This window comes from Taudactylus pleione, unplaced genomic scaffold (assembly GCF_031769625.1).
Source record: "Taudactylus pleione unplaced genomic scaffold, aTauple2 ptg000019l, whole genome shotgun sequence".
NCBI classification, from domain to species: Eukaryota; Metazoa; Chordata; class Amphibia; order Anura; family Myobatrachidae; genus Taudactylus; species Taudactylus pleione.
Window position 1 is genome coordinate 35,088,051 of NW_028284421.1, and position 18,852 is coordinate 35,106,902.

The following is an 18,852-nucleotide window of genomic DNA, read 5'->3' on the forward strand; positions in this document are numbered from 1 at the left end:
GGGACCACTACTTGGGGGGGGGGAACTACTACTGGGGGCATTAGAAAAGGGGCCTACTACTAGGGGCACTGAACTGGGGGGACCACAACTGGGGGCAATAACAGGAAGGACCACTACAGGGACCACTGGATAGGGGGGTCACTACTGGGAGCCTGCATCAGGGGGACCACTACTGGTGGCACTACATGGGAGGGGGGGGGGACTACAGCTGGGGGCACTATATAAGGGGCTTACTGCTAGGGTCACTGCGGGGACCACTACAGGGGGCACTAGATAGGGGGGATCACTACTGGGTGTCTGCATAAGGGGGACCACTACTGGTAAACCTGCATGGGGGGGGACTACTACTGGGGGCACTATATAAAGGGCACTGCATAAGGGGATACCACTACTGGGTGCACTGCATTGTGGGGACTGCTACTGGGGGCACTGCATAAGGGGGAACACTACATAGGGCACTGCATTTGGGGGGACCACTACTGGGGGCACTGAGTAAGGGGAACTAATTGGGGGCTGTATAAGGGGGACCACTACTGGGGATACTGTATAAGGGGCACTACTATGTGCCTGCATAAGAGGGACCACAACTGCATACTGGGGGTACTGTATAAGGGGTACTACTGGGGTTAAGGTGCATATGGATAGGAATGTTCAGCGTGAAAATAAAGGGGTGTGTCATGTTGACACGCCCCATTTTTAAGTGACCACGCCCATTTTTACCCGCGCACGCCTTTGGCGCGCGCACATATCAGGATGTTGGGGGGGGCGGGGCTCCCTTTTCTAATTTGCCCTGGGCTAAAAATACCCTAGTTACGCCACTGGGTTAGGGTATTAGGATTAAGGGTGAGAGTTCGAGTATTAGGGTTAAGGGTTAGGGTATTATGGTGAAAGTGAAGGTATATGAACAGATACTCACGGGCAGGTCACCGGGATTCAGCTGGGGAGAGTTTCCAGGGTGGAGAGCTGGAGCTGCAGGGGTAAGACTTAGAACACTCAGAGGTGCATCTTTTCAATGTTCAAACCAGTACGTAGTGTCCAAGACATGGAATAAGCAGGTGTTTGAATTGGAGAGAGGCCAAAGCGCAGTTTCTTCAAAGCAGTTTTACTTTGAGATTTCAGGTTGACTGTTATCCTACTGCTCTCCACCTGTTTAACTCATGTATGCACACGCACACACACATATACAGTATGTGTGTATATATATATATATATATATATATATATATAAAGTCAGAAATCCACTGCACTCGCCACCCCTAGATTTGGGGTGCAGACCTGCACTCGCCATTCCCAGGACTGGGGTGCAAGTGGCCTGTGACCACATTGCTTAAATAAATAAAATCAGAAAACCCAGCACTCACCATGTTTAAACACTCACAATGATGTATAAATAAGTAAATAAATAATGGGGATTTGGTTCATGGATTGATCAATGCATTTAAGCCCGCAGCCCACATCACGGGACCCCACTTTTCTGCAGGTCCTACACTATCCGTCTAAACATGGTGAGTGCTGGGTTTTCTGATTTTATATATATATATATATACACACACACACATACGTAAACACATAGTTAAGATATAGTAAGTCTAATTTAGATACTGACCTACGTCTGAGTTAATTGTTTTATTTCTCAAAAAAGAGCAAATTTTATTGTGTATGAGTAAACACCAGTCAGCATGCAACAATAAATTATGCTTCACTAAACAACATCTCCCACACAGGTAACAATTACAAGCAAGACATGAAAACACATATGTTTAAATTCACAGATGAGTTTGTATGAGGACGGAAGGCAAATTGGAATTGCTGGTAGTTTCATAGTTGTTGTGCTTTTAGATTGAGTTTTCCCCTTCTGTTTTCCTCCTGTTTAAGTCCTGTGTAAATCTGCAATTCTCACAGTCTGCTGCCAAACTGCGCGCAAGACTGCAGACCAGTACTGCACATGCACAGTAAGTGTTCTGCACACTGGGAATCTGTGTGATCCATTCAAGTCAGGGGCGTATCTATAATGGGTGCAGAGTGTGCGGGGAACACGGGCCCCACACCGCACACCGCGCACCCATAATATTACTTACCTCTCCGGAGTCCAACGTCGGCGCGGAGGTCCAGCGCTGTAAAACGACTAGAAAATGGCCGCAGCGGCCATTTTCCCGTCATTTGCGCATGTGCAGTACAGGTAAAATGGCCGCCGCGGCCATTTTCCCAGTGACCAATACATACATTATAGACTCTGGGCACACTCTAGTGCCCAGAGTCTATAACTCCGGCGCTGGCCGCGCACAGCTGAGTGCGCTGCCGGGCGGAGAGGAGGGAGCCCATGTCGGAGACTGCACACGGACCCCCTCCTCTCTAGAAACGCCCCTGATTCAACTGCTTCCTCTACTGAATCAGGTCCACTGACCACAATGTTGTCTGCTCCATATAGTAATAGCTCGCCTCTGGCTTCCTAGTCAATGTTACAGGACAGCTACTACTGCATAGGTATGGCCATCGACCATCGATGGTTAACAACCATTACATGGGAAGGTTCACTTAACAGACCGGCATCAGTATTGTATGGGAGGATTATAATAAACTGCATGCTATCTATTTAACTTGTGAAGAAGCTATGGAAATGACTTTACTGGAATTACTGTATTACTGAATTACTGGAGTGTTTTACCAATTTCACATTTTCCTGCAATCATCTGTCCTCCATGCACTGTACATGCTGAACTCCTTACTCAAGTTCATCTTCCCTATTTGTTCAACAAATCTTAATCTTAAAAGGAAATTCATTATAAAATCTATTCCTCTGTTCTTCATTTTAAATAATGTAGGCTCATTCACTCACAGTCACCTCTACTTTTTTCTTCTTCAATTCATCCTTATGTGTAAACTGTCTAACAGGATCCCTCCGATGTACAGCTCTGCAAAATATGTTGGTGCTTTTGCTTTATAACTTGGACAATAGAATGTTTAGATTATAAGAATCATGAAAAGAATGTAAAACCTAAGTGGTTTCTATAGATACCATACAATTTTCTTTTACACTTTTAGAGTTTTATATTTTGTTCCCCATGGCCCTTCCCCATGAGGACATGCCCCTTTTTTGGGTGCATTATGTCCATATTTTAAAAATAGGGGGGGCGCAAATGCTCTTTCTGGCACAGGGCACCAAAAAGTATAGGTACGGCTCTGGCTGCATTGCATTACCGCTTTCAGTGCAGGGGCCATGATTCCATTCCAGCCAGGGCACCACCTGCATGGGGTTTGTATTTTCTCATTGTTCTCTCATACTATGGGGATTCTTTTCAGCTTATTTACATTTGTTTTGAAAATGGGCAGGTATGCTCCTTCTCTGGCGGTATTCAATTGTTTTTGCGGTCCGGATCTCCCGTCTAAAGTGATGGGAGATCACTGGGTGCTAGTTAATTGCTGCTGATTTTCGCGCTGATCGCGCCTATAGTGGTCGGGTCAATCGCAAAAAGTGCTGTTTGGGCACCCGAACAGATCACTTTTCGCCCATTTCAGCTCGCACCCCCCTGGGGCTGCAAGCTGAAATGGTGCGCCAGCAGCTGATTGCGCCCGACAGGAGCATCAATTGAATAGCTCCTGTCGGGCGCGTAAGGGGGCGAAACAATTGAATACTGCCCGTGTCAAAGATATAGACTTCCTCATGGCTACTGACTGTAATAACTACAGGTGTGGTTTAGTATTGTTCTGCTGTGACCAAAGCAGACGAAAACTTATTAAATGATTTAGCAGTTATTCAGTGCAAAATACTTTTTCAAGGCACTATATACCTGCATAATAGATACTTTATACTATATTGCTATGCTTATAATGCCTGGCTACATAACAGAGCCACATTAATGAATATTTTTGCTTTGCAAACAATTTATTGCACCATTGACACAGCAAAAGTAGAGGTATTGTTAGTCTAGGCGGTGTGGGTACTGGTCTAGAGAGCCCATGTGTCCCCTCTCTGCTATGATGATGGGTTTGTGTATGTGCAGGGAGCCATCCTCCAAGCAATGGTCTCCCAAATTACCACCATAAGGGATTTGTTTTTGTTTAACAGAGGCCAAGATTGAATTGCATGTTATCAATGTTATTTTATGACTAGCACATTGTTGGTCTTGGACTGGTTAACCCAGTTACCTGGCAGGGTTCCGGCATCTGCAAATGCATACACACTTGCCGATGCCGGGAGCGACGGTGTGACAGGTGTGCCCGGTATGTCCTTCAATCCGCCGGATCGGACGACATATCATCTAGTGTGTACCCAGCATGAGACTCTTAAGTCATGAAAATGGCTGCTCCATGTTTGTTTGTTTCTTGTTCCTAAATACCATATTACAAATTTTCCCATTGAATAGAATGATATATATAAAGAGAGGTAAGGCCTCCCTATTTATGTGGATATAACGTTACACTAATTACGGAGCTTTTTGACCTGTGAGTCACCTGGTAGTGAGTAAAAGAAATACCTGTATTAAACTAAAATGACAAAGTGTAAGTTTTATTCCTGGACGCTTACTCTTTAGAAAGTGATTTTTTTTGACGAGCCGAAGAAAGATTTCCTCCTGCTTTGCGGATGTCTTAAAGCTTTTGTTTTTATATAAACTCTCCCCGAGGCTATAGCCACAGACAATCTTGTAATAGAAATGCATATTCTTTTGCAAGACATAGACTGTGCTGCAACTGTATCCACCCATATTTAACCCATTGCCTCGCTTTTAGTCATAAACTCGGAACTGTAGGAAATGTTTATGTTGTTTTCACATTGCTCTGTATTTTGTTTCTGTCAGTTCTGTGGTAATGGTGTAGAAGTGAGGGAAATAAAGCTGTATTTTGTTGTGGAAGTGATTAGAACATAATTTAGACCCCCTTGGTCGCTAAAGGCAAGGTATTGGTTTGGGCCCTGTTACTTCCCTCCATTTGTAAAATGAAAACATAGGTAACTGTGCCCACTTGGCCTTAGGTGAGAGCTTAGGTTGCCTACTGAATGGGGTGGCTCTGACAATGATGAATATTGATTAAAGCTCCTGCATGCTGCTTACACCATGTAACATATTTATTTTGGAGATGCACATTTTTTTCCTTTATTATGTATCATTTTGAAAGCCAGTTGCTAAGCCATGACATTGTTTGGGTTGTACTTTTCAGTTAAGAGCTTCAAACATATTTTCAAGTAATTTTTGTACATATCCCGGAGGGTACATACTGGTGGCCACTGAGGGGGTGATTCACATCATTGAGGCTGGCATGGGAAACTGCTTGTAGAATTCTCATTACAAGATGATTTTTTTGTAATTATTAATAAATACGTAAATGAGGGTTTGGGGAGTTTTTAATTCTATAAATTGTTTTCTTTTTTTAAAACAGAGGATATGTTTGTTTATGTTTTATTACTATCATAATATAATGGAGCAGAGTTTTATGTACCACTTATACTGGCAGCCCAAGGGTGTCGGCAGAAGCCCCAGTTTTTCTCAGAGCAGGGCTAGTATACTTTGTGAGGGCGCTGGTGATGGTTAGCAGGTCCTTGTCCTCCCATAAAGGTTCCAGCCCCAAACTGGCCAGATAAGGCAATGACAAGTGGACCTGGTAATAGAGAACCATAGCAGGTTATTTCCACTGAAGCATGGTGACCCCACAATTGTTCCTTCACTGATTTAGTGGTAACCAGCTTAGGCTGCCGGAGGTTGGCTGAGGAATTGGGGTGGGTGAGCTTCCAAATTGTATTTATTTATGTATGAAACTTTGACCCAATTCAATATGGGATATACTTTACGTACAAACGCTGGAAAGTTTCTTTTTTTCACATATACTTTGCACTTACATCTTCGTATACAGATGCAATGCTGTGAGTAACTGATGTAAGAAACATTGAAAGTATTTTGAGCATAATCAATGTAAATTGTTATATCCTAATTAAAGTACTGTATGAACAGACTTTTTGACCCCACTATTAGTGTAATGTACATTTTCAATAGTGTAAACCAAACGTGAGATTACATTACTGCCATGCTATAATAACTATAACATTATATATATATATATATATATATATATATATATATATATATATATATATATATATATAAAGTAAACAACAAGGTGATTTTGATCATGGACATTTTTTTTCCCATTGACTTCAATGTCCATTGTATTCCCACTGATTTCATATGGGAAGTAATATATAATGCCTTAGCTGAGCAGGCAACATATTTTCAGTATTTTTTTCGCTTCCTAGTTGTTTTTGACATCAATTCATCCACATTAATATTAAAATGTGTTGTTCAAAAAGGTACTGCAAGAAAGGTTTATAAAAAAGATAAATTGTTGTTTATTTAGTTGCACTTTTATAAGTAGGCCTCTAAGAGGCTGATTTAATAGCAAATGATCTGGAAAACTTTGACTTGCGCTAAAATAGCAAGCCTTTTTACACCCAAAGTTCCACTTTTTGTCTCTGACATTTCATCCAAATGAATGTAATTAGCTGCTCATCGGACTTTGGGACTGATTCAGAGATGGACAGAATTGCAGAACCGCACACAAGCAGCTTTGCAGTTCCATCCATCCTTTTGCAAATGCAAAAGGAGGTGTCAGACATACGGAGGTGCTGCATTTGCGAGCACTGATGGTCACGATGGTTGTTCCTTTGGTCAGGCTGCGGGAGCTGAAGTTTCCCGCAGCCTGACCGAGTGCTGGTCACTTTCAAGGCCAGGAATCTGCAAACAAAGTCGACATTACAAAAGTCTCGTCATGGTTACTGTTGACATTATGAACACAATGTCGACATTGCAACCACGTCATCATTCTCATGTCGACATAATGCACAAAAAATTTTCGACATAAAGCATTACACCCCCAACAAGCACAAGCAGCCATTGACTGGAAGGACATGCAATGTTGTTTCACAATGTAAAAAAGAAAACCGATGTCATTCTATCAAACAGACCCTGAACCCATGATCACCACTTCACCCGAGAACACAATTTCCCATTAAAAATCAACACATTGTACCTTACAATAAAGCAGTGAAAAAGGCTTTGGGTAGTATTTTTAACTTGATTTAAAAACCTGTTTGATTTTTTTAAAACTTTGGTGTAGTGGGATTTCTCTAAACACAAGGCCTGATTCACTACGGATCGCTATTCTGCTTATACGCACGCTCCGCAATTGCAAATAGCAGCGGTGATATGTAAATGTTTGCATTCACATTGTAAACGCAGCCAGGCATAAGGACGCCCACTTCCCCTTCACATCCGTATACTAGGGGAACATAGTGAAACAATCGGTAACATCGGACCCATATGCACACTTGCACAAGCCCTGATCTTACTCAGAAATTGCTACCAGCCACACACACTATCAGTGCTATGGCTGCTTATGGCCAATCAGTGGATAATTAATGCATGCCCCTGCAATGGCGTTGAAACGCACTGGCACACCTGCGTTCGCCCGACCTCCCCCGTCACCACCCACAAACGGCACTTCCTGTCAATCACTTTGCTCTGGGTCTGCGTAGCCTCTACAAACGCAGTTTCAATTTCTAGTTCGTGCACACACGCTGCGATGACTGCACAGAACCCAACAATCGACTGATTACGTGTGTCTTTGCAACTGCGTTCCTTGCTGAGTCAGGCCCACAGACCCACTCTAATGCGTCCAACTGCAGTTACACTGCATGGAAACTGTGTAAACTATATTTTCAAATGTGATTTATGCTTACACCAGTGGGTAAATAACCAAGTTCCCTGCACTAAAAAAATTAAATGTTATCCATTATTAAAAAAAATTGAGGTAATTTTTCTAGTAGCATCATCTATACATAACGTCTACAGAACAGGTCTATCATGCAATAGCTTGCTCTGATGGTGCTAACTGCGGGCATTTGTGGCGAGAACTTGCACTGACTTTTAAGGTTAGTTTATTTTTTAAAGTTAGAGGTTTTTTCTTTATATACAATATACATTTATGGACTATAGGGAGATTCAATTATATTGTTTCTTGAAATGCCACTGTCCCTCAGTATTTTCATAACCTGAAGTGTAGTGTGCAGATTCAGGGGCGCTCGCTATTTGCGAGCGCTCGCTCTGAATCAGGGCGGATTTAAAAAAAAAAAAATCCGCCTCCAGGCCACTCGCATAGCTCTGGGTGACCACCCACAGCTTTTGCGAGCGTCCTGGCGATGGTCGCGATTATCGCGACCATTGGGCTTGCGACGAGACCCTTGTGGTAGGGTCTCAGATTTCGCAAGCCCGAGTGAACTTCCTGCTCTAATAGAGCAGGAAGTTCACTACTGACATCACGAATTATGTCAGTAGGGCCGCCCACAAACGGCAGGCGTGCCTTCGGGAACGCCTCCGTTGTCCATCCAACCCCCCTCGCCGCCTACAGAACGGGGTGAGCTGTCGATCAACATCAACAGCTGCCCCGTTTTGTAGCGAATGAAGTTCTCACCCGCTCCGGGGCTTGCGCGTGCGCACTGGCCGACCATCGACCCGCTTGCGAAAGCGCTGTGCGCTTGCGAGCGGGTCTGAATCAGGCCCTCAGTCACTAGTAATTCTTTTCATGTGATTGAAAATATTGTGCAAAGGCATTGGCAAGGGAAATTGAAAACCCGTTTTTTTGGTCATGATAGTGAAAGCAATAGATGCTATGTGTCAAGTTTTATTATAGCATTAATTTTCTGTAATGTTCATTGATTAATTTGTGAGTACCTGTAGTAGTTGAATAGAATTTGTTACATTAGTTCAGTCGAGACTCCACGTTACAGTGTCATCAGATCTATCCGGACAATTGCAAGATGGTTTTGTGATGACATCTCTGTGTTTTACCAAAAATACTGCTTCTAGCCATGAAAACCCTTCAGAGAATTCTGAAAGGCCAAGGCGTGCCTGTATGTGCCCTAAGCATCGTGTTATAGCGTGTTCACTCGTACAAACATGTGTTTCTGTAATGTGGGGTATTACAGACAATAGGTTAGTTGTACAGGTTCCTGCTTTACGTTGCTAACCTTTTAATCACTTGAGAGACGCTGCACTCCTCTTTCTTATACAGCACCAAGCCAGGCAGAATAGGTCGTGTGAGTCATCCTTGTCATCTGTTTGTATCTTGTCTGCATCTTTCAGTAGTGATTTACCATCAGATCAGTAGCTGGTACATAGTTACATTTTCCAGTATAAACTACATACATGATGCCTCTAAACTGTCTTACATTTGTTCATCTTTATATTTGGGTCACATATGGCCAAAAATTTAGCTTTTATCCTCTTTTAATAAAATGATTATTATTGTGTATTGAGGTAATTTTAGAACATAAGATTCATGTTTATTTTGGTTTTCTGCCTTATCTTCCATTGGAAAACAATTCTGTGACAGAAAAGTGCTCTAACTCCAAGCCTAAAATCTGGAAATAGGAAAGCTTAGGGCTATACAATAATGTTAATACTTTTACGTCACACCTTATAATAGTGGTCCTCTGATCCATGCAACCTCTTAAAAATGTACCTCCTGGAACAATTTTGCCACTCGTATTAGAGACCACTGTTTCCCTATTTTGTTGTGAATCTATTTAGATAATTTTCCCTAATTTGTACTTAATTTTTTGGTATACATTCAGCGTGTAGACACCAGGATATCGACATTCAACATGTCTACATTCACAATGTTGATACCGACGGAATATTGGGCATGTCAACAGCCAAATTTACGGTTAAGCTGCGCTGAGGGTTAATTGTTAGGCTTTGGTTAGTTTCAGATTCAGAGTTAATGCAAAAAAGCATTGTCGACATGCCAACTATAGAATTGTGTCTGCGGCGACATTTGACATGTTGACATTCTGGTATTGCCATTCTGAATGTCTATTTTTTGTACACACCCCCTTTTTCCTTTACTCTTCCTGTTAATTATCTGTATGCATTGTATGACAAATTGTTGCATTGCACAATTATTGATGTTCCATATTTGTTCCCTTTGTGGAATTTTGGATATGTATATTACTCTACATTTAAACCTATATTTTTATTTAGAAAATACTGACATGTCTGTAGTCCTCTCGTAGAACAGCACCTGCTGTAGTAATTTGTTAGTAAAACAGACACCAGAGAGACCATTAGTTGACTACAGCTTCAGCCAACCAGTTTTGCATTTCATTCACAGTGCTTCAGAAGAATGAGAAATCAATTTTGACTACAGCAATTAATATGAGGTGCTATAGAAGGCTGTTTTTTTTAAGGTTTGCTTGCCCTGGGTCTGAGCACCTTATTGTATTTACTTTTCATCATTCAACTGGAATTTGGTCTTCCATTGAGGATAGTACATCCCGTGTCCAGGTTCAGATTGTTGTTAGGTTCCCGGTATGCTGATCTTGTATGAGATAGGGATGGATGGGACAGAAAGTGACATGATAGGAGGAGGGGAAAAACAGCAAGAGTTATATAGGGCATGATTCAGATATAGACGCAATGTCGATGATGATGCTTTTAGTGTAGGCATACCTGGAAGGTAACGTAGTAGCTAAGCCAACGGGGGTGTCGCTGAAAGTACACAGCCACTCACACAGGATACAATACTTAGACAGAGAAACTGCACCTGCCATAAGGATGATGCAAGTTTGATGTTCCGCCTCTATGCTGCGTCTAAAGACGCTCTGAGGCGTAAAGGCACCGTCTCAAGACGCTGCAAGTGGGCGTGTCAGTTTAGAAGAAATTTGACCACGGCATTAGCTTAAGATACAGAATCAGGCTAATAGTGTGTAGAGCAGGATCTCCCAAGAGCAGAGTACTGATGCTAGACTCCTGATGCATGAAGGTTGTAGTGTTAAGTGCACCTGTATATGACGTAAGTTCATATGTTGAAATGGTTTAATTTTGTACAACTTTTCAACTCTGTTTACTGCACTGTTAAGTTAAAAAAGCATTCCGATGTGGTAGGCAGCAAGTCTAAAAGAATAGTATGAGAAGTGCCTTGTGCTGATTTTGTTCATTTTACATTTTGATTATATTGTATTACATATTATGTTTCATAGTATTGCATTTGACTTGGTGTATAAAAGGTTAGAAACATTTAATAGTAAAAGTAAAACATTATATGTTTTGTACTATAGTGACTAGTACTCATATATGTAATTTCATGTTATTACAATGCAACATAAAAATACAAATGAGACAATGAATTGGGTTTCTTACAGTTCATACAGATGACTTATTTGTGACGTAATGTTTGCAAAAGCATCACACACACTAAAGTCTAATATTTCTGTTGTCTTTAATAGCTGTTTGTCCCAGATGACGATAAGACCATTGTAGGAAGGAGCATTAACAAGCAGGTGTTTGATGGTTTGACCACTGGACTCCTCCATCTCTGCTGTAAGATATTTTCATGTCCAACTGCCAATCCTCTGGCACAGAGTGAGCAGACAGACACCATCAGAATAAAACCAGTAACTAAAACCAAATTGTCCCCAACTGATGCTTTTTTTGGCCGTATCCAAGACATCATCAGGTATGTTCATCTGCCTGGAAGTGATAATGTTGTTTTTAGGTTTTTTTCTGTTTAAAAGTTGAGTAAAGATACTACTTGACATATATGTGTGCATTCATATTATTACCATTATGATTTTTATTAAGCCACGGTACTCTTCAGCACCGGATAGTGGAGAACACAGGACACACATAAACAGAAACATACAAGATAAAAATGCAAACATTAAAACAAAGGTTAGGAGAGAAGCCTGCTCATGAAAGAGTTTACATTCTAATGGGAAGAGGACACAGTTGAAAAAAGAGGAGTAGGTATGGCTAAGAATGGGATTTTGGGACAGTTGTGAGAATGCAATAAGGTGGGCAGTATATGTGGAAATAGAGGAAAGGGGGAGGGGGCTTGGACTGCACACCCAAATTTGAAACATAATAAGAGGTGCTACCATGCTGTAGTGCAATGCAGGGGAGAAAGAACACAGGTGCACACTCTGGGCCTGATTCAGAGCCGGACGCTCTGACAGAGCGCTTGTGATGTCAGTGGGGCCGGCCCCAGACGGTAGGCGTTCCCATCGGTGATGAATCAGGCCCTATGTCAATTTATCCAGGATTTACCTATCATAGTGCCCATTCTAATATGTAGACAGCAAATGTAGGAAACTTTGCAGATGATTAAAAGCACCTAAAGGCAGATGGGTAAGGTGCAAATACCAAGCAGAAAGAGTCTCAGCCTTCAAGTGTACAAAATGCACAAATATAGTGAAAAGGGGCATGGGGCTTGGATACCATAATTTTAAACATAATAAGAGGTGCTACCATGCTGAGACTTGTAGTGCAATGCAGGGGAGAAAGAACACCGGTGCATACTCTGAGTACTAAGAACAATGATAGTCAAAATAATCCTGATAAATAAAGTAAGCTATCTATCTGAAAGGCTTTATGTTGCAGAGCTGTCTTAACAACATTGTAGTCCCTGGGCAAAGCAATGCACTGGGACCCCTACCCACCCATTCATGGGAATACATATGTAAACAGCCGCACACTTCATGTAGATGCCCCCACGGCCCAGCCTTCCCCTGCTCGAAGGCCCCTAGAATCGTGAGACCTTGGTCAGTTGCCCAGTGTGCCTATACATTACGATGGCCCTGCAGATCTGCATAATATACATGAAATCACTGAAATGCTTATGTATGAGCTAAATTTGTCCTGCAGACTCTTTCCACTGTAGCTGGATGCTATGTTAGGAGGGAGGTGCTTCTCTAGCTAAACATTTAAACATAGTGACTGTGAGCTAGCCAGATTTGCTTTACCGACAAGGTTGGTTGCTTCACACATGCGGCAAGACCTGGACCGGTGATGTTACAGCAACCCAATTTCCACTTTTAAACCTGTGTCATATCCAGGTTCAGGACAGTGTTCTAAAGATGGGAGAGGAACTCCAGTTGAGTTTCTCATTCATCCATGTGGAACACTGGGGTATGGTGCGTATGTGAGGAGCCTGGCACTTTACGAATATTGAACAGTTTGAACTCCTTCCTTTACATATCCCTGCAGCCTAAACTGACAGTTTATTCTAAGTGTCTGATGGAGTCAGGCGCTCTATTTCAGACTATTTTGCCTGACCAGATTTGTGATTTTATTTTATATTTCTCTTTTGATGCCCTTATGTACTCAATGATGCACACTTTGGGGCCTGTTTGTGCTATGGGATAATCTGTGGAGGGACACACCATCGCTGACACAGGCTTGTGTCTAAGATCCCCGAGCTCCATTAACCTTTGGGTTATGATCCTCGCTCCAGACGACTAATGTAGTGTGTAAGTAATGACAGAAAGCGTTATGAGGCGATGCGGTTAATCCACTCTCTGTAGACAGAGTTTGGCTGGCGATAGCTGCTGTGCCATCACTCACTGAAGGGAGGAAAAAGATGCAGGGATCAGAGAATCGGCAAACTACCAGGATGACACTGCTATTGATGCTGGTTTGGTTACAGCTCGTTTCTCGACTTCCTATGTGGTGACAAGATGTACACTTTGGTGGCAGGCTTGGCATGCAGACTCTGAGTCTAAGAAGACTAGAAGTTTTACTGTTTGAAGGTAATTCTTACGTGTTTCAGAGTTAGACAAAATAATTGCACAGTCTACTAGGTACATTTCTGCATCTTCATCTACCCATTATCGTGGACCTTCATTTTGCTCCTTTTGTTCACCAGGCAAACCAAGGAGCCAAACTATGTCTAGAGGTGCATCTACCTCTACTAGGGGAAACAAATCCAGATGCACGCCTACTTAGATGGATCATTGCCCAGATGCAAAACCAATCGACAGACCTTCAGCAGCAGACCCTATGGTGGGAGCCCATCTGAAATTTTATTCGGATTTGTTGGTCAGCCATAAACACAAATGCCTGGGTGAGGAAGGTGGTTTCAATAGCTTACAAAATTAACATTTTGGGCCCCCCTCCTCAACAATTTTTCATGACAGGTCTTCCCTCAGACCTTGTCAAGCATCAGGCTTCACAGAGTGCAGTACAGACTTTAATGACTTCAGCAAACATCACTTTGGTTCCAGTTCCAAACCAAAGGAGAAAAGAGTTCTATGGAAATCTTTTTCTTGTCCAAAATCAGGTGGGTCTGAATTTCCAGCACTTCTGTTTGGACTCACTTCTGCTCAGATAGTATTCATAAAAGTTATGTTAGATTTGACCACACATCCCTTGAAATGCTGTTATCCTGTATTTACTCAACATTCTGTTAAAGACTATGGCCCTCATTCAGAGGCGGTCGCAAGAAGCAAGCGCTCGCTCTGAATGAGGGCGGCCGCTTGTTTTTTTAAGTGCGGCCTCCTGGTCGCTAGCTAAGCTGTGGGTTACTACCCACAGCTTTAGCGACCGACCGAGTTGATGGTCGCGATGGTCAAGACCATCGGGGCTTGCGACGAGACCCTAAGGTTGGGTCTCGGCAACCGCAAGCCCCAGGGAGCTTCCTGCTCTGATCGAGCAGGAAGCTCCCCACTGACATCACTGCTGATGTCAGTGTGGCCGCCCACAAAACTGCAGGCGTTCGTTTGTGAAACCACCCCCCCGCCACGCCTACAAAATGGGGCGAGCTGTCGATCAACATCAACAGCCACCCCTTTTGTAGTGAGCTCCGGAGCGAGAGAAATTCTCTCTCGCTCGGGGGCTTGCGCACGCGCAGTGCGGCCATTGCACATGTGCAGGGCATAAACATCGACCCGGTTGCGAGCGCTCAGCGCTTGCGACCGGGTCTGAATGAGGACCTATGTTCCTGATTCAGAGGTGCACACTAACTGCAAGCAATGCCGATGTACTGTATATGTAGTTGAGTGATTATTTGCTACTACGCATGCTCAAAAAGTTCAGAAAACCCCTATTGATGCATGCGCAACCCTGAGTGTACGCAGAAATGCACTGTTGTGTATGAGACTGCTGGTAACAACACTGGTGTGGGAAAAACCATATGCATCTCGAGCCTGTCAGTGAAAGTGGCTATGTTCTCAGATGCAGACAGAGGCCATGTTTCGAAGGAGTTCAGACATAGGGCCTGATTCAAAGATGGACGCTAATACGATCGCAGCTGCGTTTTCATTTGCAACGCAGCTGCAAAAATATGCTAATGTATGCACAGATCACATGAGCATAAATACGCCCACTGCTGTCTTCTTACCAGTGTGCGACGATGCATACCTGTGCATATCGGTACCATCAACGCACATCGGCGGTCATATTGCCCTTGCGGGAGGTCTGACTAGCCGCAGACTTGGGAGCTCTCCTCTCACGCAGTGGGCTCTCTGCTGCATATGCACTCGCAGGGGCTAATTTATGCACGCCCATGTAACAGCGTTTAAACGGACAGCTACGCCTGCGTTTTTCTGCCACACCCCCGTCGCCACCCTCAAACGCTGACAACCTGGCAATCACTGAATCAGGCCTACTATTTTATGTTCACATGACGATTTCTAACTGCTCATGGCTGGATCTCCAAATTTCAAAAGTCCAGTGCCATGTCAGAGAATGATATTCTTGGAGATGATTTTTGGTACCCGTTGCCAAAAGATGTTCCTGCCCACCAAGAATATTCAGTCACTACAGGCCATGGTTTGTCTGGTAATAAAACAAAGGAGAGTATTTGGCCATCTTAGCATGAGGCTTCTAGGGAAAATGGTATTTACCTTCTAAGCAGTTCTGTTTGCTCAATTTCTTTCAAGGGATTTGCAGATCGATCTACTCTCAAAATGGAACAGGTCCAACTTGTTTTTGTCCCAGAAAAGTTTTCTATCGGTGGTTACAGACCAGCCATCTATCCAGGGCAAAACTGTTCTCAATATGTAACTGGACTATCTTAGCAACAGATGCCAGTCTCAGGGGCTGATGGATGGTCATGCTGCAGTCAGTGTTTAAGGGATTGTGGACTCATTAGGCCTTCCTATCAACATCCTAGAACTCATTGCAATATTCTGGACATTTAACCATGGCTCAATCTCTACTTCACAGAAAACCAGTGAAGGTTTGGTCAGACAGTAGCTTGGTAATGGTATACCTAAATCACCAGGTAAGCACTCAAAATGTTTTGGCAAAGAGGATCATGAAATGAATACTGCCATCTCAACTGTGTTTATACCTGGCGTAGAGAATTGGGAGGGCAATTTTCTTAAGCAGACAAGATCTTCACCCAGGAGAATGGTTTGTTCATTTGGAGGCATTTCAGTTCCTTGTGGATCATGGGGAATTGCCAGATGCCGACATCATGACGTCTCAACAAAACCACAAAGTTCCAGGACCCAACAGCTCTTCTCATTGATATCATAATAGTGAGCTAGAATTTTCTTCTCATTTACATACTGTTACCAATAGCAATGTTGCCGCCTTTTCTGAAAAGGATGAAGTGTGAAAAGGTAAGAATCCCTCTCTGATCTTCAAGGGATGTTGGAGGCACCTCCTCTTCAACTTCCCTTAAAGTCTGACCTTCTCTTATGGAGCATACACACGGTCAGATTTGTCAGATCTGTCAGATGAATGATTTGAACGATTTTACCAAAGATTTGAACGATTTTTGACTGCATTAAAATGAACGGAATTGTCCAAGTCTGACTGCAAACACATCAGATGTCAGATATCGTTATCTGACCATCGGAGAATGCGTATCGTTCAAATAGTTCATCTGACAGATATGTCAGATTTTCCTTCAGATATGAACGATTGAACGATTTTTAAATAGTTATCGTTCAGATCTGAAGAAAAATCTGAGTGTGTGTATGCTCCATTAGAGCGCTTCTCTTAGAATGCCGGCCCTGTAATCCCGACACCTGTCAGAATCCCGGCATTAGCAACCCGACAGTAAGTACTGGGGTTAGGGGGAGGGTTAGGGTTGGGCACTAGGGGGAGGGTTAGGGTTGGGCACTAAGGTGAGAGAGTTAGGTTTAGGGTGCGGGGAGGGAGAGGTTAGGTTTCTTTTTCCAGCGTCTGGATTCTGACCACCAGGATCCCGAGCGCCGGTATCCCGTCCTCAACCGATCTCCATCATCTGTCTTTTTCCAAAGAAGTCTAGCATTAATTCCAGAGGTTCAAATCTATTTGCAGGGAGTCTTTTATGTACAACCACACTATGGGCCTAATTCAGAGACAGACGCTCTGAAAGAGGGCTCGCTCTGAATCAGGGCGTTTTTTTTTTGTGCGGCCTCCCGGCCGCTCACTTAACTGTGGGTGACCACCCACAGCTATTGCGAGCGGCCAGGATGATGGTCGCTATGGTCAAGACCATCGCGACCATCGGGGCTTGCGACGAGACCCTTGTGGTAGGGTCTCATGGCTGCAAGCCCCAGAGAGCTTTCGGCTCCAATAGACCAGTGATGTCAGTGGGGCCGCCCACAAACGGCAGGCGTTCGCTTGGGAACGCCTCCGTTTGTGAAGCCGCCACGCCTACAAAACGGGCGAGCTGTTGATCAACATCGACAGCCGCCCCTTCTGTAGTGAGCCATGGAGCGAGAGAATTTCTCTCTTGCTCCGGGGCTTGCGCACGCGCAGTGCGGCCGCTGCGTGTGCGCAGAGCCCTCCATCAACCCGCTTGTGAGCGGGTCTGAATCAGGCCCTATATTCCACCAGTGGTTCCTGGAACCTTAACTTAGTCCTTCGTTTCTTACAGTCTAATACTTTTGAGTCTGTGGAAATTAAGGGCCTGATTCAGAGCCGCTCGTAAGCGGCCGCTCGTACGCTCCGAGCGAAGTTCGCACATCTGTGCATGCGTATGGGTCGTAATGCCCATGCGCCAACCAGTCAGTGCGATCGGAAATCGTGTGTTCGCAAAATAGTGAGTGCCTGCTAATTTGAGTGACAGGATGAGGCGTTTGTGGGTGGTAACAGGGGAAGGTGCTTGAAAACGGGGAGTGGAGATCCGAACGCAGGCGTGCCAAACGGTCAAAACAGGCGTTTTAAGGGTGTGCATAATTAACAAAGCAGCGTCATCGGCCACGTCACTTGGTTGTCTCTTAGCCTGAACTGTTCGCATGATTGCGGTAGGAAAATCCTACCACAAGCACTGCGAGCAGTTCAGACGCCTTCCGATGTACTCGATTAATCTAATAAATAGCGGAGATGACGTATGATGCGAATGGCCAGGGGGCGTCTTTACAAAATAGCAAGCGCATATTTCGTTCGCTCGCTCAGACATAGAGGCGTCAGCAGACCGCAAAGAGCGAGCGCTCTATTAAAATATCTGGCCCCTTTTTCTGAACGAGGAGCGCAAATAGCGTCCGGCTCTGAATCAGGCCTTAAGTTCCTTATTTGGAAAGCCATTTATAGGGCTATTGCATCGGCGAAACAGGTATCTGAGCTTGGTGCTTTGCCCTGCCTATCTGCTTATTTGGTTTTCCGTGATGATTGGGCAGTGTTGTGGACCACACCAGATTTTATACCGAAGTTGTTTCCAAATTTCATTTCTGTCATTTGTGGTTCTGGCTATGAATCAGGACACTGCTGGTGAGGGAGACACCTCTCTGCATTTGTTAGATGTAATCCGTGCCCTAAGGATATAAATTCAGCATACTGCAGAAATGTGAAACACTGACAATCTTTTTATCCTCTATGATTCACAAAACCAAGGTTGGCTAGCAGCTAAGCAGACTATCACGCAATGAATTAGCGCACTTATTTTCCAGGTCTACATTGCTTTGGATAAGCTTGTTTCGCCTCGGGTTACAGCGTGTTCCACTCATTCAGTGGGGGCTTCCTGGGCAGCGACACATGGGGCTTCTGCTGATCAAGTGTGCAGGGAGTTACCTGGTTGTCCATACATAATTGTTAAAAATTTAAGAAATTGATACCTTTGCATCCAGAGATTGGCCGTAAGGTGCTGCGCACT

The 18,852-nt window shown here is 43.8% G+C and overlaps 1 protein-coding gene across 3 annotated transcripts in view; it reads left to right on the forward strand.

Moving 5' to 3' along the window:
* The window catches only part of SCAPER (S-phase cyclin A associated protein in the ER), a 321,693-nt gene that overhangs the window by 224,080 nt on the left and 78,761 nt on the right, over positions 1–18,852 (forward strand). For all 3 annotated transcript variants that reach the window (XM_088446867.1, XM_088446876.1, XM_088446870.1), the window contains exon 25: positions 11,273–11,502. In XM_088446867.1, the coding sequence (XP_088302993.1) occupies positions 11,273–11,502 (230 nt within the window). The remainder of the gene's footprint in view (positions 1–11,272; positions 11,503–18,852) is intronic.